Consider the following 23,872-nt stretch of genomic DNA (forward strand, 5'->3'; position numbering starts at 1 on the left):
TCAGAATTCACAATTTTCAATTGATATTAAAAAATAACATACATTAGGATCATTAAAATCATGAAAAGTTGTACAAGAATAAAAAGAAAAATAAATTGGAATATGTTTTGTAAAAATTAAGTGTTCTGTCTTTATCCTTAACGAAATGTAGATATATTACATCCATGTGATATTATGGAAGATGTTGCTATTGGTTACGGTTTTAATAATATAATTAAAACTATTCCTGATACTAACTGTATAGCTAATCAGGTAGGTCTAATAGTATTTTAGTCTTATATATCATTTATAATATTTTACCAGCAGTGTAGAGATATTTAACATGTTAATATACAATAACACTAGAGATTTATCTGTTTAGTGTAGAGATGTTTAATATTTTACTAGCAGTGTAGAGATGTTTAATATTTTACTAGCAGTGTAGAGATATTTAACATGTTAATATACAATAACACTAGAGATTTATCTGTTTAGTGTAGAGATGTTTAATATTTTACTAGCAGTGTAGAGATGTTTAATATTTTACTAGCAGTGTAGAGATATTTAACATGTTAATATACAATAACACTGGAGATTTATCTGTTTAGTGTAGAGATGTTTAATATTTTACTAGCAGTGTAGAGATGTTTAATATTTTACTAGCAGTGTAGAGATATTTAACATGTTGATATACAATAACACTAGAGATTTATCTGTTTAGTGTAGAGATGTTTAATATTTTACTAGCAGTGTAGAGATGTTTAATATTTTACTAGCAGTGTAGAGATGTTTAATATTTTACTAGCAGTGTAGAGATATTTAACATGTTAATATACAATAACACTAGAGATTTATCTGTCTAGTGTAGAGATGTTTAATATTTTACTAGCAGTGTAGAGATATTTAACATGTTAATATACAATAACACTAGAGATTTATCTGTTTCAGTTCCCGTTAAATAAATTAACAGATTTATTACGACAAGAAATAGCCGGTGCTGGTTTTACTGAAGCTCTTACATTCGCTCTGGTAAGTTTAGTTTATGTCCTGACTGTATTTATAATGAGGTTTTGAATATAACAACCAGTTGATAATAAGTAGTACTGATTAGAACTGATAGAATATCTGTAATTTTCTACATTCACTTTTTCTTACTTCAGCAATAATTTTCTTTCACAATATTCAAATTAAAAGTTTTACTGTTTGTGTTTTCTCACAATTCTCTCTAGGCTTCTTTAAATGAAGTTCTACAAATCTTTATATTCCAGTGTTCACGAGATGATATAGCTAGTAAACTTGGTAAGAAGATAGAAGATACAGGAGCTGTTCATATAGCCAACCCAAAAACATTGGAATTTCAGGTAGATTAGACACAGAAACATTTTTCATACAACTTGATATACTTGTATTGGTCCTGTCTCTATTTCCAGATCCTTCATATTTCCATGAGGCAAATTTGGCAGGACTGTTTTTATGGATTTCAAACTTGAAGCTTGTAGGGTCTTAAGACACCAGTTTATTTTCTCAATGAAATGACAACATCTTCTACATTTTACAAAGATAAAGATATATCCATTAAAAATAAATCAAGCTATAAATTTCTATCATTTTCTGTGATGCTTCTATCTGTTATGACTATTTCAGGTAGCGAGAACAACTCTATTACCAGGTGTATTAAAAACAGTTTATAATAATCAGAATATGCCATTACCATTAAAACTCTTTGAAATATCAGATGTAGTTTATCAAGATCCTGCGAAAGGTAAAGTCTTATTTCAGTTAATGAAATCTGATGTGTTTTGTATCTTGGTCATGTGTTCTATTCTCAGTCATCTTCACATAGGTCTGAAACCAAAGTTGTTATCCTTGTAAAATTATTGACCCACAGACCAAATGGTGGACAGGATCCTCGTCAACCCCGAGTTGATTGGCAATTTATTATCCAGTAAAATAGATATGTTTCTGTGTAGATTTTTCAATCTGTCTAATTATTATTCTAGATGTTGGAGCTCGTAATGAACGTCGACTCTGTGCTATACATTATAATAAATCATCAGGTTTTGAGGTAATTCATGGTTTATTAGACAGGGTGATGAAATTACTAGAAATACCCTACGATAAGAAAGATGGTTATTATATCAAGGCTTGTGATGGTTAGTATAAATTCTTCTCTTCTTCTCCTGATCAATGAGTGTTTTTAAAGATATGTCTAAAAGGCCAACCATATCAATCACCAGTTGTTAGGGCTGCAACGATTCACCGTTAAATCGATGAATCGCAATTCGTTCCTTCTTACCGATGCATTGTGGAAGAAAAAAATAATCGCGATACATCGGCCCGATTCTCATAAATATAATTAACTCCCTTTAATGACTAATAGCACAGAATCCTCGCGTATTTTAGAAATTGTGTCATGTTCAAATGTTAAAAAACTGCTTGGTATAAATTTGTCTTCAGCATTATTAATTTTTGTTATAAACGATGAAAAGAGAACATATTAATATGCCAAGTGGAAGATAAACGCATGGGATCTGATATAAACTTTTTTTTTTTCCAACGTAAGATGTGTTTGCATAGTCATAAAATAATTCCACGAAGCTGTTTATTTGATACAGCGCTCTTGGAAATAAGATTCTGAAGCTCAATACGTTTTTATGAAACCAAAATATATATGATCCATTCTCAAAAATGCAATTTATGACCTCGTTACTAACAACAAAACACAGAACGATATTTCTTTGCTTTTTCGGTTTAAAATCTTTTTTTTTTTCTGGTTCTCAAGATCGTGGTTTTAAATGCCATCGGGAAATAGCAGAATATCGTGGAATACCTTATTATCGAAACATTTGAACACCGAAATATTTTATGAATTATTAGCTCGGAATCATCTCTACCGACAACGTCATCAAATAAAGTCAGGCTAAAATTATGTCAAAGATTACTGAGGGTGAAAAGGCCAGTGAAAAAAATCGAAATTGATAACGCTGAGTATAAATCTGAAGTTTGGAAGTCATTTGGTTTTCCCATTTATTACGACGACAATTCCCAATTAAGATATTTGCCAATGGTTTGGTATTTTATTTATTATTTGATTTGTTAGTCCTTGTGTGTAACAAATGATAAAAAGTGAATTTTGTACTTCTAAGCGTGCCAAAATAATTTGAACTGTGTTAAAATGTTATTAATTATCAGTTTTCATTTTCTTTCCCTTTTAATCAAAGAATCGCAATTTATTATCGCAATAAATCGTATCGTTGAACGAGTATCGTTTGTGTATCGGATCGCCACTTTAGGAATGGTTGCAGCCCTACCAGTTGTGTATGTTTGCGACTAAGAAAAGCAGTTATAAGTTTTTAACTTTTGTATCGTCGTTCTTGAGTTGAAATAGTCTCTCTTATATCACAGATTATAAAATCAATCACGTCTTTCCTTTCTGTTTCTAGATTCTACGTATTTCCCTGGTAGATGTGCTGATATTATGGTGAGAAATGAATCAGTTGGTAAACTAGGAACTCTCCATCCCGACGTCATCACTAAGTTTGATTTAAATCAACCATGTTCAGCTCTAGAAATTAATATTGAACATTTTTTATAATTATTAAATATTTAAAAAATTCATGTCTCGGACGTTTTGTAGTATTTCAATTTCTTAACCTATTTATGGCAAGATAACAGATGTGATGTCATAACAACATAAATAATGTAATGTTATATTTAAAATACCATCATAAAATAAATTATTACTGATATCTATATTGTTTTTTCTATGTTACACAACAATTGAGGTCATACTACGGAAACATCATTTTGTCTTCTGAAAATTAAAATAATGCTAAATACCTGTCCAAGTAATGGAAGGAATGTCATTATAACAACATCAAATAGTCTGTTTCATAATTGTTACACGTTGTAACCAGATATAGGATTTAGATATAGAGAGGTGACAGCCATTGTGATCAAAACAAAACAGCTAATTTCACAGGATCAAATTATACAATATCATAAATAGGTCACCATTTCTCACATCGTATTCAAAGACAATCATGAATATAATATTATAATATATTATATTATTTCACCAAAAACAAAACATTAAACTGATTCATATTCATTTATAAATAAAAATATCACAGATTCAAATAAAATAATTATATTGATAATGCTGCTCACTGAAGACTTCACAAGTTATCTGCTTAAGTCTCTTTTTGTATTAGCTTCGATTTGTTCAAAACAATAAAATAAATTGGATAAATATTCAATTGTAAAACAGAATATCACAGATGTAAATAAATTAAATCTGAAGAAATATAAAGGAAGGATATTGTAAATATATGATGTATTATAATAAAATCTAGTTGAGGTGTATTCAGGATGAGTTATTCAGAGACTATAATCCCACGTAACATCAGTTTATATTGTTCAACAGCATCACCTTTTAACGTCACTAGAACAGACGCTTCCATTGGCTGATTAGACTGAAAATATAACAATAAAATATAAGTTACGATACCAACAATAGACAGGGAACATCATCAAAACAAAAACGGCAAAGTTATTAAAACATGAGCTATCAGAATAATGTTTAAAAATAGGATAAATATGTATAATTATAATTAATATTAAAAGTCGACAAGTTTGTGAGAATTTACCTCATGACCAGGGGGAGGAGTCCAAGTTATTGTAACAGCTTTCTTAGTACCAGCTTCTATCATACCCTATAATATAATACATACATCAGTTAAAACACTATTCACAATATCAACTGGTCCAATATGACAACAGTCAATAACCAATAACTATTCAAAATTCATAAAAATTATTTCAATAAAAATAGTATCATTAGTATAAAAATATCTCCAATATTCAGATGCTGAGTTAAAAAACTAATTTACAGAGTGGAATCAGATGAACACAAAGATTTCAGACAAAGGAATTTATTACAATATAGATTTTACCTTTTGAGGTTCAATACTGAAACCTTTAGATTGAATAAGTTGAACATTTTCAAACTGATATTCTCCATTCTGTAATATAAAATACAAGTCATGTTTTAATTACCTTGCTTATTATTAAGTGAATTATTATGAATAGTGGACGGACCAAGACTCTTTAGATTTAGATGTAAATGAAATGGAGTTTTACGTCCTACTTTTCTGCATCTGATTGAACTTACAAAGATGGGCAGCATCACAGAGTGTTTTCTCTTAAAAGAAACCTGATGAGGTAAAAAGACAGTCAAGCCATAGAGTGAAATGAAAGAAATTCTGAAAACTTTACAAACCTTTTTAGAATCCTGTTAAATTATTATCAGTTACAACACAACATGCAATAAAGAGGTGAAATATTGATATTAGTGAGGTGAAAATATCATATATAACAGTTAATATATTAAATATACAACAAACACTAGGCTGGGATATTTGATTGTTACAATAAGAATTAGTGGGGTGTAAGCATAACATTTAACATAATACTGTTAATTTTAATAAAACAAAGTGAATTGTGTTAGAATTGTTGTGAATTTGGTGTAAGTATTCATGCCACATTATATGATACATTCTGATGCAGTCTGCGATTTATTAACACAATAACAAAAACAGGCATTTACATTTTAAAATCAATTAGATAAACACAAAATGAATTCGATAGCCATCCTGAATTATTCTAGATTGAAATGAAACAAAGCATGATGTCTGTTAAACAAAATAATCATTTTGATGAAAATATCTGAATGAGGAATTAAAATAGTTAGATATAAACTAGTTACAACAGATCTAATATCAAAAGACAAGCTGAGAGTTGTTCCTACCTTCTTCTGACTGACTGCCATAGTTCGTACACAGGCTACAAATACATCTCTGTTAGCTGGTATAACTTCTGTTTCTTTAGCTACACTAAATAAACTTACTAACATTGGTATTGCTGTCGGCTTCACTTCTACAAAATATATTCAAAATTGTAACTTCATTTCTGTAAACTTGTAAACTAAAAAATGGATTGTAAAGAACTTTGAAGATAGCTTGCGAGGCCGCCCACTGGCAGCTGTCAGAAATGATAAAACAGTCTTTAGTGACTAAAGTACGAATTTTTCTCATATTGAAGAAATTTTATTAGTTTGAATTCAATTACATATATATATATGCCAGTTATTTATGCTGAGTAATTCCACAAAATTTTTAAAATCAATATCAATAACCCAAATACAACAAACAATTAAATCACACAGCTCTAATCAAGGGCAAAAAACAACTTTTGATGCGTGTTTACAAAGTCAATGGCAATAACTCAAAAGATAGCTTGCGATGCAAGGTAACATACGCCCACTGGCAGCTGTCAGAAATAATAAAACAGTCTTTAGTGACTAAAGTACGAATTTTCTCATATTGAAGAAATTATTTATGCTGAATGATTCCACAAAATTTTCTAAAATCAATATCAATAACCCAAATACAACAAACAATTAAATCACACAGCTCTAATCAAGGGCAAAAAACAACTTTTGATGCGTGTTTACAAAGTCAAGGGCAATAACTCAAAAAATGTTCATCAAAAATATCTCTTGTTAGAACTTGTCTGAGATCTTATCAATTCCAATGATCACACCAAGTTTCATCAGAATCGGTTGAAAACTGTAGCTTCAATCCTGCTCACGAACTATTTTTAACAAATTTCAACACGTTTTAACAAAGTCAAGGGCAATAACTCAAAAACCGTTCATCGAAAATGCGTCAAGTTAGAACTTGACCGAGATCTTATCAATTACAATGATCACACCAAGTTTCATCTGAATCGGATGAAAACTGTAGCTTCAATCCTGCTCACGAACAATTTTTAACAAATTTCAAGGCGTTCTAAGTCAAGGGCAATATCTCAAAAACAGTTCATCGAAAATATGTCAAATTCGAACTTGACCGAGATCTTATCAATCTAAAGCATCACACCAAGTTTTATCAAAATCAGATAAAAACTGTAGTCTCTATAGTGCTCACAAGAAATGTTGACAGACGGACGGACGGACAGGGGCAACGACAATATACGACCACATATTCATGTGGGCGTATAAAAATGGTGAAATAATAGAATACTTCCTTTTAGTGGAATTACAAAAACTGAAAATTGAAATGGTGTAAATTGAAGTTATTAGTGTCCCTGATAAGAAAACCTGTTGACAATTTTTATAAAGCCTGTTTATTTTCTTACCTTCATCATCCTCTGTAACTGGTAAAACAGCTAGTGATTCTACATCAGGTGTTAAATCATCTCCACCAAACATATACATAATATGATTTTTACCCAAACCTTTCAACTCAAAAAAATGGCTTTCCTCCTACAAATAAAGATATAAACAATTTTTAATTTTTTCAGTGTTATTTTGATTTTTAATAATCGGACAGGATAGGTCTTATAATATTAGTTTATTTTCATTATTTAAGATGAATTCTGTATTTTTATTATTTTTTTAAAGGTTATGGAGTAGTGGAAAAAAGTTAATATTTTTTTTTTAAAGACGTTTCTTAAATCGTGTATGACCATCAGAATATAAAACAAAATAACTATTCTCCACCTAATAAAGACTGGATAATTAAAACAATATAGCTACCTGATTAAACAATTCAATTCGAACACCATCAGAATAATTCTCACTACAATGATCTGGAGCAAAAGTTACTGTGATTTCTTTATTATCACCTAGAAACAAAATATAACAACTAAACATCAAACATAGGACAGGACTGGTGTTGAAACTTAACTACTAACAATAATCATAAAACTAATTCCAATGTAAATATCAAAATAAAATCAATCAGCTACACAAACCAAAATTTACAAAATATTTTATTGAAATATAAATTAATAACACAATTAATAAGTAAAATTACTGATGATGATAAAAATTACATCTTGGTCATGTGACAATCATTTAACATTTAGTTTAAGATGGATCAAGAAAGATATAAAAATCTGTACAAGCAAGACAAATCCATTAATCAAACTCCGGAGTAAAAGTTGTATAGTAGTGAACTCCTCCAAAGAGAAGTACCATCAGGTGTATGGAAAAGAGTAAGTATGGTCTGCTTCACACACAGGGTCATTCTGTAAGATAATGAAATGTTTTGAAACATTACCTGCAGGAATACTTCCTTCTGATGGAACCAAATCGAACACATTCTGTCCATTAAAATTTTGTGTACCTGAAATATTAAAATATTTTGATAAGCATTAAGAAACCATGGTGATGAATAACTTAACATGAAAGCCAAATAATATCTAAGAGAAAAATAGGTGGAGCTTAGGTGTGCTACAACCAGTCCATTTTGATTTTATTGTATGGCTGAAGCTCCACTTCTTTTTTATCAAATATCATGACTTGCAAAAGCTTCAATTTCATTGGATAAAACTGTAATATGATCATACAGTAACAAGTTCAACTCATTAACATATTTAAACCAACTCATTAACATATTTAAACCAACTCATTAACATATTTAAACAAACTCATTAACATATTCAAACCAACTCATTAACATATTTAAACTCATTCTAACAGATTTATTAGTTTTAATATGTATATATGTGTTTTAAAGTTAATGAAATCAGACAGTATACTTACCAACATAAGATTTGTGTTTTTTATCTCGTTTAATAAAAGTTGGAAGATATTGAGATTTGGCGTGACGTAACAATGATAAACTATCTAGTTTTATAACATAGTCTATAGATAGAGATGATGTATTATTAATCTGAAAATAGATTTACAAATCATTATAATACACGATCTTTTCAGGAATACAAATTAAAAAAAACAAACAAATGTGAAAGGTTGATTATTAATTTTGCTGATTTAAATACGTTTGAAAATTGATAATAATCGAGAGGAAACATCTCAATCTCTGCCACACCCCGGAACCTTCAGGGTTATCAACAGTAAAAACAATAATCCTTAAAAACACAGAATTTAAAATTCTACAAAGAGATTCTACATTTCTATTAAGTTTAAATTTGTTACCTTAAAAGTTCTTTCACAGTATTCCCCAGCTAATACAGCTCCCATGTCAAATAGTCCTGATTCTATAGATAAATTAACTATAGGACTAACACCTTTACCAACTAACGTCATAGCTAAAATACTAGATCCACTCTTTATAGATAATACTTCTTGATACTAAAACACAAATATAATAACATTACTAACACCTTTACCAACTAACGTCATAGCTAAAATACTAGATCCACTCTTTATAGATAATACTTCTTGATACTAAAACACAAATATAATAACATTACTAACACCTTTACCAACTAACGTCATAGCTAAAATACTAGATCCACTCTTTATAGATAATACTTCTTGATACTAAAACACAAATATAATAACATTACTAACACCTTTACCAACTAACGTCATAGCTAAAATACTAGATCCACTCTTTATAGATAATACTTCTTGATACTAAAACACAAATATAATAACATTACTAACACCTTTACCAACTAACGTCATAGCTAAAATACTAGATCCACTCTTTATAGATAATACTTCTTGATACTAAAACACAAATATAATAACATTACTAACACCTTTACCAACTAACGTCATAGCTAAAATACTAGATCCACTCTTTATAGATAATACTTCTTGATACTAAAACACAAATATAATAACATTACTAACACCTTTACCAACTAACGTCATAGCTAAAATACTAGATCTACTCTTTATAGATAGTACTTCTTGATACTAAAACACAAATACAATAACATTACTAACACCTTTACAAACTAACGTCATAGCTAAAATACTAGATCCACTCTTTATAGATAGTACTTCTTGATACTAAAACACAAATATAATAACATTACTAACACCTTTACCAACTAACGTCATAGCTAAAATACTAGATCTACTCTTTATAGATAGTACTTCTTGATACTAAAACACAAATATAATAACATTACTAACACCTTTACCAACTAACGTCATAGCTAAAATACTAGATCCACTCTTTATAGATAATACTTCTTGATACTAAAACACAAATATAATAACATTACTAACACCTTTACCAACTAATGTCATAGCTAAAATACTAGATCCACTCTTTATAGATAATACTTCTTGATACTAAAACACAAATATAATAACATTACTAACACCTTTACCAACTAACGTCATAGCTAAAATACTAGATCCACTCTTTATAGATAGTACTTCTTGATTCTAAAACACAAATTTAACAAATAAAGCCATTTCAAAACACAAATATAACAAATAAAGCCATTTTAGATTTTCCTGTCAAGTTTTTTAAATGTGAATTAAGAAATAGGACATTCAAACATCTCCCTTCTCATTTAACAGTTATTATATTCATCACAATATGCTGTCCAATACCTTGACAGTTGGAAATAAATATAAGTAGGCTAGTGTTGGCAAAATTTCCCTCATTGCACACTGCATGGCCTTGAATGTCTCCATTACCTCAACAAGGTGGAGAAAATTATGACATAAAACTGAGCGTGAGAAATGAAGAACCAGAATATTAAAATATTGAGAAAGAAAAGAAGTAACTTTATGTTTCACAACAAAATTATTTATACTTACCACACAACCTTTATCAGGAGCGAATGATAGAACAGCTGTATGTGTTCCACCAGGGGAAAGAACTCTCAATGCATTTAACATCAGAAACGGACCGTCAGTGTCTAGCAGCGTAGAAGTTAACTTCAGGAAGTTAAGGACACATAAATAGTACAAAGATCACACAAAAGAAAAAGTTTGTATTTTGAAATCAGCCTCGAGAGTTTGTGCCCCCCCTTTGAGTCAGTCTGGCCCCTATTTGTACCCCTAGTCTCTGGAGGCTGAGTTATTCCATTAAGTTGTGTTGAAACAGACGTTAACTTGTCATCTACCATCATCACCATTGTATCTTATGGTTATAACATCTTATTTTTTTAAAAGGATACCTCTACTGTTTTATCACTGATATTCTGCATGGTAACTGATCTGGTGACGTTTTGACCAATAGACACCTCACCGAAATCTACACTATTTTTTCCACTATCTGATATTATGACTACTTGAGGTTTGACTGTTGGACAATGAACTTCTAGATATACTGTATTATAAATACTGAAATATACACAATTTACATTAAACATGACGTCCTAAAAACAGTGTTAGATATCAAGGCCCTAGGACGTCCTAAAAACAGTGTTAGATATTAAGACCCTTGGACGTCCTAGTGCTAAGATCGTTTCGAGAATACGGGACATGGACTGTTAGTGATGTATAATTCTACATTAAGTTAAGCTCAGGGCCCAGAAAAAACAAATGGATAAAAATAGAAGGTTTAGAGGAAAGTTGGCCCTGCGGTTATATTTTTTGTTACTGACCTATATTTAAGTGAACCAGGATCACCACAGGGCCCCGACCCAATATAACATGGTACTACGTAGGTATTAAACTTTCCTTTATATTGTCGTAATAACGAACCAATAGCAGCTGAATACGCACTCGAACTACAATTAAAAACACAAAATAGAATTCAACACAAACAATTTCAAAATAGGGTTTCTTTACGACTATAATATAGAAGGAACCTATATTTTGAGCAAGATTTTTAGCAGTAAACAAGCTCTGAAGATTAGAAATAAAAATCTGATATCATATATAGCTGTAGGAATTGTCTCTATTTTTACTAGAGAAAGTAGTTATTTAATTTCTTCCATGTTTACCATCAATGATTGTGTTTACTTGGGGTCTCAGACTAATGGAATCAGGGTACCAGTGTTTTTCTTGGAATTGGGCAAAAGATTATGAAAAATAGAATTTGTCCGTTTGGTTTTATAACTTACTCTTTAGAAATAGAACTAGCTTCAGGAGGTACAACAGGTTTAGGTTGTTGTATAGTTGTTACGTTATTAGCTGATGGTCCTGTTGTCTTGGCCTTTCCTTTCGGTGATGACTTGCCTTTAGATCCTTTCTTTAACGCTGCTAACTGTTAACAGTAAAATAAAAGATTTAAGGCATGTATCACAAAATGCCAAAGTTAAATCTAAGACAGCTTAGGCTTTAGATTTGGAGTTAAACTTAGCTTACCTGAGCTTGTTCTTGAAGTTCTTTTTCTTTCTTTAAAGCCTCTTCATATTCTCTCTGTGCGTCTGCTTCCATTTGTTTGGTGGCCATTTTAACAGCTTCTTTACGAATGATTTCTTCTTTTAAAGTTGGTGAAAATCGAACTTGAATTCTACATTTCTAGAAGAAAAATGAAAATCAGTTAGCAAGACTGTCATGATTGCGATGGTTAGCTGTTAACGATTATGTATAAGAATGGAAGACAGTGATGCTGTAGACACCTACCTTGCCTGGCTGTATAGTACCAACTGATGGTGAAATAGTTAACGGACAATCTGGTGGCGTCACAAACTCAAATGATGTTGGACCAACTGGGGCAATCTCTCCTGAAAATATAAAGTGGAATAACAGATTAGAAGAGGATTAAGAGATTAGGAGAAAGCTTCCTGTTTCGTGTAAAGATATGGAGTTTTAAGTCCTTTTTTTCTGTTCCAGATTGTTTTACTGAAGACAGCATTTTCTCTTAGATCATGAATAAAAGAAAGTTTTATGTATTTTTAACATTATTTTTATAAATTAGTTCAACAATTCCCTGTATCTTATTATATTATTTGTTTTGAAGAATAAAATGTACAGTAAGATTTGTTAACAAGTGCCCCTTGTCTTTACCTTTTCCAATTCTAGGTACAGGATGTGTATATTCATTATTACTAGTATGAGAGTTAATAACATGGAAAGCTGTAGAAGATACGTCGTACAGTGAAGTAGCAGCAAAATGAAGAACTTGATGAGATAATTCTAATGGTGGATGAACACCTACTCCTTTACATTGAATCTTAAAATCTCTGAAATAATAATAGGATATATTATTATACAAACCAAAATTATTATCAGCGAAAATAAACGAATGAAACCAGGAAACAGAAAACATCAATTTTACTAACCTGTTAATCATAGATTTACAAGTCAGTTCAAATTTATAATCTCTAGCTTTCTTAGGACTGAAAATAACGTCTAAATCTATAGTTTCTAGTGGTAGTAGAGTTCCAAAACCATCATTAGGTTGTACCTCTACATACTGAAATATACAAATAACATCTTAAGCTAGAGTTCCAAAACCATCATTAGATTGTACCTCTACATACTGAAATATACAAATAAGTTTTATTAAGATTAGAGATCCGTCAAATTAACAAACCTTTGTGATTGTAAATAAATTTTAAAATAAAATGATAAATTCACTTTACCTCCGGCAGACCAAGAAAACCAAAATCTTGAGGTAGGATAGATTTATTGGTCATTTTAACGGAAGTTTTAACAGACTCATAAATAGAGGCGTTACCAAAATCTATATCTTTAATATCAAACTCTATATCAGAATTAGTTACTACGGCAACCAACATAAACATTACTGGTTGTGTCTGAAAAAATAAACAAAAATTATTAAAAACTGTTAATCTTAACTTGTAGCAGGCTAGTCTTGTTAATATTATATTCTGTATTACATAAACCACAGTCTAAATGATTATATTTTTACAGTTCTATGATGTAAATATTGACTTTTAATTGACTCTGGATTTTCTGTATTGTTTAGTTTCCAATTCAAGGATTACAGAATGTACGGAATAATGAAACAGCAAGATTTAATTTTACCTGATCAGCTACTCTGATTGTCATTGGAGCTTCTAAAACACCCGTTTCTTTATCAAAATATTTACAACTTTCTTCAAATAAACTTGGTCTACATCAAAATCAAAATATAATTAATTTAAAACATCGTTAAAAATCATAATCACAAATAAACTTGTTCTAGAGATAAATATAATTATAATAAAATCAGAATTATTTCATTTCTAAAATTATAATGACAAGAAAAAAACATAACATGGTGTTAGATAGCATTGAAACAACCTATCATGTATTCAGTCAAATCTCTTCATTATTACGTCAACTAACTAAATATAAAGTAGTTTGCTCCTGTTGAAGTTAAAGTTGAGTTGAGGTTTTATAACGTGAACTAACAGGCACAATAACATTTCTTCAATGCCTTTCAAATTAACCTTTTTGTAAATTTAACTCCTGTTTTTCTCTTTTTGTTACTTATATTGGGTTTATTTTACAATTCAATCATTAATAAACAAAATACACACAAAATACAAATATTAGAGAACTTACCTTGGTAGAAATTTAAGTTGAGCTGAAAACTGTGCCTGGGCCTGTATATAACCTGTTTTAGGTAATAATTCTAAATGATTTTCTAATTCTTTACAAATTTCAAATTTTAATCTCAAAGCTGTAGTGGCTCTGAAAGATATAAATCAATCATAGAAATTTACATTGAAAATAAACATTATTAACTATGTGGACTCTGTGAAATATATTCCGATTAAATATGTCAGTCCCTCCCACCTACATCATGGACAGGGAGAAACTGTGTCGATAAATTCAAGGGTATTATCTTGATTATAAACTAAAGTAAAGCTATTTACCTGTTATTAACAACTATAGTATCTTGATAGAGTCTATTAAACATACAGATTTTAACATCTATAGTTGGTCTTTCAACCCAAACTGGTACATCTATAGCTTTAGCTACCGATCTTACAGATATCTACAATATAAAACACATTCACACATAACACATGAAACACAAAAACACATGATAAATAAAATAACACACAATCATATAATATAAAATAATATAAAAAAACATAAATATACATCGCCAAATAACATTTTCAAAACTTGTGATTAAAAACACAAATAAATAAAAAAATGAAACCACATAAACATCACATCACAAAAATAACAACTGAACACATTGTAAATTCAAAAGATAGCTTGCGATACAAGGTAACATACGCCCACTGGCAGCTGTCAGAAAAAATAAAACAGTCTTTAGTGACTAAAGTACGAATATTCTCATACTGAAGAAATTATTTATGCTGAATAATTCCACAAAATTTTTTAAAATCAATATCAATAACCCAAATACAACAATTAAATCACATAGCTCTAATCAAGGGCAAAAAACAACTTTTGACGCGTGTTTACAAAGTCAAGGGCAATAACTCTATAAATGTTCATCAAAAATGCATCAAGTTAGAACTTGTCCGAGATCTTATCAATTCCAATGATCACACCAAGTTTCATCAGAATCGGTTGAAAACTGTAGCGTCTATCCTGCTCACAAACTATTTTTAACAAATTTCAACACGTTTTAACAAAGTCAAGGGCAATAACTCAAAAACCGTTCATCAAAAATATCTCTTGTTAGAACTTGTCCGAGATCTTATCAATTCCAATGATCACACCAAGTTTCATCAGAATTGGTTGAAAACTGTAGCTTCAATCCTGCTCACGAACAATTTTTAACAAATTTCAAGGCGTTCTAAGTCAAGGGCAATATCTCAAAAACCGTTCATCGAAAATATGTCAAATTCGAACTTGACCGAGATCTTACCAATCTAAAGCATCACACTAAGTTTTATCAAAATCAGATAAAAACTGTAGTCTCTATAGTGCTCACAAGAAATGTTGACGGACGGACCGACCGACGGACAGGGGCGACGACAATATACGACCACATATTCATGTGGGCGTATATAAAAATATATCAGAATGTACCTGAAACATGTGATCAAACACATGATAAAAAAACATTAAAACACATAATAATTACACATGAAACAAGTGATAAAAACACATAATAATTATCTAATACATGAGTTAAACTAAATATCAATAAATAATCTAAAATATAACCTACCCCTTCAGATAGAGGATCTGAGAAAGAAATGAGAAATTCTGTGTCTACTGGACCAGGTATTGTTGGTTGCCAGAATATCTCTAGTTTAACTGATGAGAACTCCTTTATTTCTCCTGATACTACACTGCCAACTTTCATACCATCTACTGTTCCGTAATCTTCCATTTCACTGAACGCAAACTCAGGAGATGGCTCTAGAATATAGAGTATTAAAAATCTAAATCAAATATTTATTTTACAAGCTGCTAAAGCTGAATTTCAGCTATCCATAGCACTTTTCAGAATTTAAATGTGATGTACAGTTTTCCTGCTATTGAAATAAAATATACTGTGACTTTCAAATTGTTTATCTTTTCAGTAATTGAGAGATTAGTAATGCTCTTGAAAAATATTTCAGCCAATCAACTCAAAGGTGTTGTTAAATAAACCATTGACATTCAAAATTTGTCAAAAAATTCAAATTTGTAAATTATTAAATTAACAAATTGTCTTTTCAGAGTTGCGAGATGTCCTAAAGCTAACAAGTGGATTAATCGTAGACAAACCTGGTTCTGGAGGTTTTAAATCATCCTCTGTATCAGGTACGGCAGGTGATGATAACTCTTCTCCCTCTTTTACAACACCACTAGCAGTAACCTCACCAACAGCTAGGCTGGCTACATCAGGACTGGTTTCTATAATCTTTTCTAGATCTATAAATGCAGAATATTGATAATTATATAGCTTTTAATAAGTGTTACAGGCTAAACCTGCTTTTACTTTGAGATAGAAGAAGAAATTATTGAGGGTAGAGTCTTATAATGGAATTATATTGAATAATTGTCTATCTGACTGATTTTACTTACTATCTGATTTCAGTTTGGTGTCTGATATTTTTTGATCTGAAGAATCTGGACTCAAAGCTCTCATTGTATCAGCTGTCTGAAATATACAAATATAAATATAAATTATGAATATTCAGATACTGCAAACAGATATAAATTATGAATATTCAGATACTTCAAACAAATATAAATTATGAATATTCAGATACTTCAAACAGGTATGAGAATATAATTTATTTACCCTAAATATAACCTAAATCATTTTTTTCTAAAAAAACAAACATTTAATTTCAACGGAAATAAGATACTTGTTTTATTATTTTGTTTAGAATGAAAGGAACATGCTAGTTATTTTGAGTTACTATAAATATATTGATGATATATAACTTACAAGACGTCCTAGTGATACTTGTTATACTGTTTTGTTTAGAATGAAAGAAAGAGACTATAAATATATTGATGATATATAACTTACAAGACGTCCTAGTGATACTTGTTATACTGTTTTGTTTAGAATGAAAGAAAGAGACTATAAATATATTGATGATATATAACTTACAAGACGTCCTAGTGATACTTGTTATACTGTTTTGTTTAGAATGAAAGAAAGAGACTATAAATATATTGATGATATATAACTTACAAGACGTCCTAGTGATACTTGTTATACTGTTTTGTTTAGAATGAAAGAAAGAGACTATAAATATATTGATGATATATAACTTACAAGACGTCCTAGAGATACTTGTTATACTGTTTTGTTTAGAATGAAAGAAAGAGACTATAAATATATTGATGATATATAACTTACAAGACGTCCTAGAGATGTTTCAGCTGTAGTACAAGTTCCATGTTTCATTCCTACAAGAAAGATAAAATATTTATACTTAATAGAAAACCTCGTTATATTAGAATTCTACAAAAGATATTTTTATAAAAACATTCACAGAAAGATCTGTCCTAAAAGCTTACCTGTAACTTTGAAGAAATCAAATTTGGTTGCCATGGCACCTTTATTAGTAAGAGTTACTGATCTTTTTAACATTTCACCGATAACAGTTACACCAAAATCAACTAACGTTGTATCTATTTTAACCTGTAGAGATAATAAACAATAGTACGACATTATTAGGTTGTATTTTACAAAGTTTTAACCCAGTTAAATCAAGGTCCAACAAGTTTTCTCAAACCTTCCATTATGGGACATTGTTTTATTTATACAGCTTTGAAACATGAGATCAAGGTCCAAAATACTTCCTTCGATTAAAGTAACCATAATCAGCTTGTGTTAAGAGTGAAGAAGTTCCTAAAAACTTCTATGTAAAGCACTGGCTTGTTTTAGATCTAAGTATCGACATCATCAACATAAGATATTACAAGAGAGCTAAGAATTTTTAGATAAGATATTCTGTTTAGTTTTGGAAGAAAAATTTGAAGTTATCTCTCTTTCAAAGGCATATTAGAAGCACAGGTTATAGATAAATAAGACAATTATATGGATAGATACTTCTAGAATATTTATTACTTCAACGTTTCAATGTGATTCTCACACCGTCATCAGGAATATAATATTATAATATATATATATTATTATATTCCTGATGACGGTGTGAGAACCACATTGAAACGTTGAAGTAATAAATATTCTAGAAGTATCTATACATAAATTGTCTTATTTATCAGTAATCAAATTGTAAATATTAAATTGTTATACTTACATCACATTTTTTAGTGGTACATTTAAGTGGAATAGAAAACGGCCCAGTTTGAGACAAGAAATTAACTTCACCTTCTAAATCTTCATTGATCTACAATCAAACATCCAGTTAATAGATTGACATTTGTAATATTAGAGAGAGAGCTAGATTAATAGAATCTGTTTCACAAAAATCAGTAGACTTTTTTTTCAGTCTGTTATTTCTCAAATTAGAATTCAACAATTATTATAACAAGTTATTATCTTGAGATGTTGTAGAAACAGGGCCACCAAGTTTGTTTTTTAATATAACTTTAATGGCAATGCAATAAAACTATTTTGTTTCTGAAGTTTAAATTTGAATAATTTAGAAATCTATGAGACATACCATTGGTTTAAATGTAACAAAGATTTCACAAGTTAACCCAGCTGACATCTGACCAGGCGGATCAAAACTGAAAAATAAATAAAATAGTTAGAAGTAAAATAGATATTCACTATCTTCACGGTTTATCTAGACAGGTTGAGGGCACTGCCCTGCTTTACGAGTGATACCCTTCACAAGACTCTTACAATAATACCTATTTTAATGGATCTTAATTTCAATAATTTTTTCATACTTTCAATAATAATAAAAGTTTGGAATTGTCCTCAGGGAAGAGCTGACTCAGTTTGTATATGTAAAACTAGTTATTTTATAAATAAATAATGATTAAACATGTTTAAAATCCTACTTACTCTATTTTGATAAAATCTTTAAGTTTTTCTGTAATGTTGACGTATTTACAATAATTAACAGAGTATGATACGTTAGTTAAAATAACTCTCTTCTTATACTTCTCTCCTATATCAAAATTCTAAAAAATACACAACTAAACACATAATCAATATCAAATACTGATAGTTGACAATAACAGACAGTGGTGTATTTACGGGTATCGACCCTTTTCCCCACCCCTCAGACATTTTCTAGATCAGGGAAACTTTGCAGAACTCCTTGTTATGATGTGTTCAAAGAGTGCCTTTCTAAGTTTTTACTATTTTGGGCGTCGTCCAAAAAACGTACAATATAAAAAGGACATCCAGTCTTACCTTAAAGTGTATAATATCAGGTTTACTGTAGAAAGGACATCCAGTAAATTCTCGACCAGCCGCGACTTGTTTGATAGTGATACCTTCACGATGTTTCTCTAAAACTTTCTGCATTATTTCCTACGTTAAAATAAACATCAAATTAACAAACAAAAATATATCAGATACATGTATAGAATATTATCAAAAAGACAGGATAAGAATAAGATATGTTTTAAATGTAAAAAAAAAAAAAAAAAAAACAATTTAAAGACAAAATCACCAATTAAATTCTACCTGATATAGTTTCACATAAAACAACAAAACATCGTCTGGAGAAACAAAAATAAAAAACAGAATATAAACACTAGTGTACAAAAACTATCAGGAGGCCCATGAGAAACAAAAAGAAAATTCAATACTTACTTTTTCCATCTTGCTGCTACCTGGTAATTTTAATTGTGTGTCCAGATCTTTAGGAACGTGGTAAGGTTTATGTTTATCCCACAATCCATCAAACTCGGGTTTCGCTAGGCTCACTGTATCTTCTGGAATATCAACGGAATGAAAAACGCTTAATTCAGTATTCACACATTGATACATACTTGAAACTAAATGTGATAAACTTTTATTGCAATTAGTGAGTGGCACCTCTGCATTCAGAAAGCTATAAATAGAGGTCAAGTATAAACAAAACAACAATCGCCAAGATTTTGAAACCTGATATGAAAAGTAATTGTGATGTAAAAATCTAAGGTCTATACCTTTACTATCTGTGATATTATCTTTAATATCACTATCATCAGAATATTGGACTGGTGGAATAATATTATATAATAAGTTCTTACCTTGTCTATCTGTGATAATATCTTCAATATCACTATCATCAGAATATTGGACTGGATAATATCTTCAATATCACTATCATCAGAATATTGGACTGGTGGAATAATATTATATAATAAGTTCTTACCTTGTTTATCTGGATAATATCTTCAATATCACTATCATCAGAATATTGGACTGGTGGAATAATATTATATAATAATTTCTTACCTTGTCTATCTGTGATAATATCTTCAATATCACTATCATCAGAATATTGGACTGGTGGAATAATATTATATAATAAGTTCTTACCTTGTCTATCTGTGATAATATCTTCAATATCACTATCATCAGAATATTGGACTGGTGGAATAATATTATATAATAAGTTCTTACCTTGTCTATCTGTGATAATATCTTCAATATCACTATCATCAGAATATTGGACTGGTGGAATAATATTATATAATAAGTTCTTACCTTGTCTATCTGTGATAATATCTTCAATATCACTATCATCAGAATATTGGACTGGTGGAATAATATTATATAATAAGTTCTTACCTTGTTTATCTGTGATAATATCTTCAATATCACTATCATCAGGATATTGGACTGGTGGAATAATATTATATAATAAGTTCTTACCTTGTTTATCTGGATAATATCTTCAATATCACTATCATCAGAATATTGGACTGGTGGAATAATATTATATAATAATTTCTTACCTTGTCTATCTGTGATAATATCTTCAATATCACTATCATCAGAATATTGGACTGGTGGAATAATATTATATAATAAGTTCTTACCTTGTCTATCTGTGATAATATCTTCAATATCACTATCATCAGAATATTGGACTGGTGGAATAATATTATATAATAAGTTCTTACCTTGTCTATCTGTGATAATATCTTCAATATCACTATCATCAGAATATTGGACTGGTGGAATAATATTATATAATAATTTCTTACCTTGTCTATCTGTGATAATATCTTCAATATCACTATCATCAGAATATTGGACTGGTGGAATAATATTATATAATAAGTTCTTACCTTGTCTATCTGTGATAATATCTTCAATATCACTATCATCAGAATATTGGACTGGTGGAATAATATTATATAATAAGTTCTTACCTTGTTTATCTGTGATAATATCTTCAATATCACTATCATCAGAATATTGGACTGGTGGAATAATATTATATAATAAGTTCTTACCTTGTTTATCTGTGATAATATCTTCAATATCACTATCATCAGAATATTGGACTGGTGGAATAATATTATATAATAAGTTCTTACCTTGTCTATCTGTGATAATATCTTCAATATCACTATCATCAGGATATTGGACTGGTGGAATACTATTATATAATAAGTTCTTACCTTGTTTATCTGTGATAATATCTTCAATATCACTATCATCAGAATATTGGACTGGTGGAATAATATTATATAATAAGTTCTTACCTTGTCTATCTGTGATAATATCTTCAATATCACTATCATCAGAATATTGGACTGGTGGAATAATATTATATAATAAGTTCTTACCTTGTCTATCTGTGATAATATCTTCAATATCACTATCATCAGAATATTGGACTGGTGGAATAATAGCAGTAGATTCTGTTGACATCTCTACTATTTTAATACTTTCTTCTGTTTCTTCCTCATCAATACCTTCTTCTGATTTCTACAAAAACAAGAGAGTACACAATCTTTAAATTGATCTGGGATGGGTCAGAGTTTACTACCCTAGAGGTCAGGGTTCTCCAAAAACTACTAAGGTTGAGTTGCTGGAAGGTATCTCTCTATATAGGCTACTGGTATTCAACGTGCTGCTCAAAGTGTTTAAATCTTTGAGATGAAAATGTAACAGAATAAACCTTACCATTGAATAGTTAGACAGAGAATAATCTGCCGATTCCAATAATCCTGCTGATTCTAACGCTGCTCTACTATAATCTTCCAGACATTTTAATGGTTTCTTCTTATGAGGTGCCACATTCTACAATAGAGTTTGAAAATAGTTGAATAACTGGATACAGGGGAAAAAACATCACTATAACTCAGTTAGTTCGAGTGTTGGAAAGTTTGTGGTGGTTGTTTGGTCCAATATTCCCAGCTGTAAATACGGTTACTGAACAAGTCATCTTTCCTCGTTATTCCAGTCAACCCAGTCGTAAATTTAGAAAGGTAAACACCAGATGGGTCAGTAAAGACTACAGACCACAAACCTTATCTTTCTGTGATCTGGAATCAATCCACAGATATGATTGTTCTCGTTTTCTCTTCTCCATCCTCGCCTCTTCTCTTAAAACTTTCTTCATAATCTCACTTTTCTTATCTTTCTGATCTGTCACAAATTTCCTACAAATAATTTACATTTCAATAAAACAAATATATTCAATATAATTATATATCTATGTGGTTAAGAAAATTCCTTTATAAATTGTTGATTTGTTCTGAAGATACTGAACTAGAGAACTTAACTCTTGAGAAATACAGAGTTGCTATGAGAGAAATTTTGCTTGATTCTCTGTATTTCGAAAGATCTTTAATATCTTCATCTAAGTAGATCTACAAGAATAAAGATTGTTACTTTATGATCAACTTACTGTTTCTGTTTTTCAAATTCATTCATTCTTTTTTTAATCAGTAAAATTTCATCAGCGTTGCCGCCTTGTTTTAGAATTTTCTCTCGTTCCATTTCTTCTTGAAGATTTCTCTCTTTTTCTAGAGCTTTATCTCGAGATCTTACAGCTTTCATATTCTCCTGAAATAAAATATTTACAATAACAGTTCTATTTCTTAATATCTCAGCCTTGATGGCTAAAAAATATACACAAACCATGCAGTACGCAATTGAAGAACTTTCCAGAGAGTATTTTTTCACTTGTAACATGTAACATCTACTTCCATGGATGTTAAACATGCACAGCCTATAGTATATATTTGGTAAGTTTTTCTAGATTAAAGCTATTGAGTGGACAAATCCCAAATCCTAAAATCACCAACCTTATTAAGAGCGATATCTTTCTTAAGTTTTAACAACATATCTATTTTACGTGTCATATTATTTTTATAATTACTGCGATTTTCTTCTTTTTCAGACTTTAATCTAAAATTATTAATAGACAAATATAAATCTATCTGAATTAGACTAGCGTTCAGTCATTCTGATTACTACTTCAAATCCTCAGGTATTGAGGTATTGTTTGAGGTAAGCATTCTACTGAATCATTCTAACTACTGGTACAGGTAGTACAGTATATACAAATAGACCAGTTGATAGCAAATTGAATTGTTGATGCACTGAAAATAAATACTCTAAGTTTAGATTTCTCTTACTACTGGAGAATTATATTATAAACGACACTGCCAGTGCTTTCTTGAGTCTACCCTCTCCCTCCCTATTAAATAATTAATATCTAAACATACTTAGCTAAAGTTTGGTTGAGATATTTACTGGCTTTCTGATGACTTTTTCTCGATTCTTCCATAGCTTGTTGATGTCTTAATCTCTGTTCTAACATCATCTCATTTTCTTGTCTAAAATAAAATAAAATTTCACATTTGACATTCTCTCTAAGGACAACAAATTTCTATTAT

General features: G+C 30.0%; 3 protein-coding genes across 3 annotated transcripts in view; 1 reads left to right on the plus strand and 2 right to left on the minus strand.

Moving 5' to 3' along the window:
- Window positions 1-3,731, plus strand: part of LOTGIDRAFT_217906 (hypothetical protein) — an 8,975-nt gene extending 5,244 nt beyond the window's left edge. The window contains exons 14-18 of the mRNA XM_009060547.1: window positions 928-1,008; window positions 1,248-1,340; window positions 1,624-1,741; window positions 1,980-2,132; window positions 3,423-3,731. Of these exons, the coding sequence (XP_009058795.1) occupies window positions 928-1,008; window positions 1,248-1,340; window positions 1,624-1,741; window positions 1,980-2,132; window positions 3,423-3,574 (597 nt within the window). The 3' untranslated portion in view covers window positions 3,575-3,731. The remainder of the gene's footprint in view (window positions 1-927; window positions 1,009-1,247; window positions 1,341-1,623; window positions 1,742-1,979; window positions 2,133-3,422) is intronic.
- A 624-nt stretch (window positions 3,732-4,355) lies between these two features.
- Window positions 4,356-11,498, minus strand: LOTGIDRAFT_123206 (hypothetical protein; the record flags this gene model as incomplete). The annotated part of the gene is made up of 12 exons (XM_009060548.1): window positions 4,356-4,454; window positions 4,629-4,694; window positions 4,935-5,003; window positions 5,789-5,901; window positions 7,150-7,306; window positions 7,580-7,668; window positions 8,106-8,171; window positions 8,591-8,720; window positions 8,987-9,142; window positions 10,580-10,699; window positions 10,942-11,107; window positions 11,371-11,498. Coding segments are annotated over 12 exons (1,359 nt in total), but the record flags the coding sequence as incomplete, so codon positions are not given.
- Window positions 11,499-12,067: 569 nt separating this feature from the next.
- Window positions 12,068-23,847, minus strand: LOTGIDRAFT_123269 (hypothetical protein; the record flags this gene model as incomplete). Its single annotated transcript, XM_009060549.1, has 20 exons — window positions 12,068-12,232; window positions 12,362-12,438; window positions 12,722-12,897; window positions 12,997-13,130; window positions 13,300-13,473; window positions 13,706-13,793; window positions 14,228-14,356; window positions 14,542-14,663; window positions 15,822-15,964; window positions 16,304-16,544; window positions 17,625-17,741; window positions 18,364-18,453; window positions 18,730-18,796; window positions 19,080-19,198; window positions 19,434-19,553; window positions 19,839-20,132; window positions 22,498-22,630; window positions 22,879-23,036; window positions 23,279-23,381; window positions 23,702-23,847. Coding segments are annotated over 20 exons (2,796 nt in total), but the record flags the coding sequence as incomplete, so codon positions are not given.
- Between the last annotated feature and the right edge of the window lie 25 nt (window positions 23,848-23,872).

This window comes from Lottia gigantea (assembly GCF_000327385.1).
Source record: "Lottia gigantea unplaced genomic scaffold LOTGIsca_43, whole genome shotgun sequence".
NCBI lineage: Eukaryota > Metazoa > Mollusca > Gastropoda > Lottiidae > Lottia > Lottia gigantea.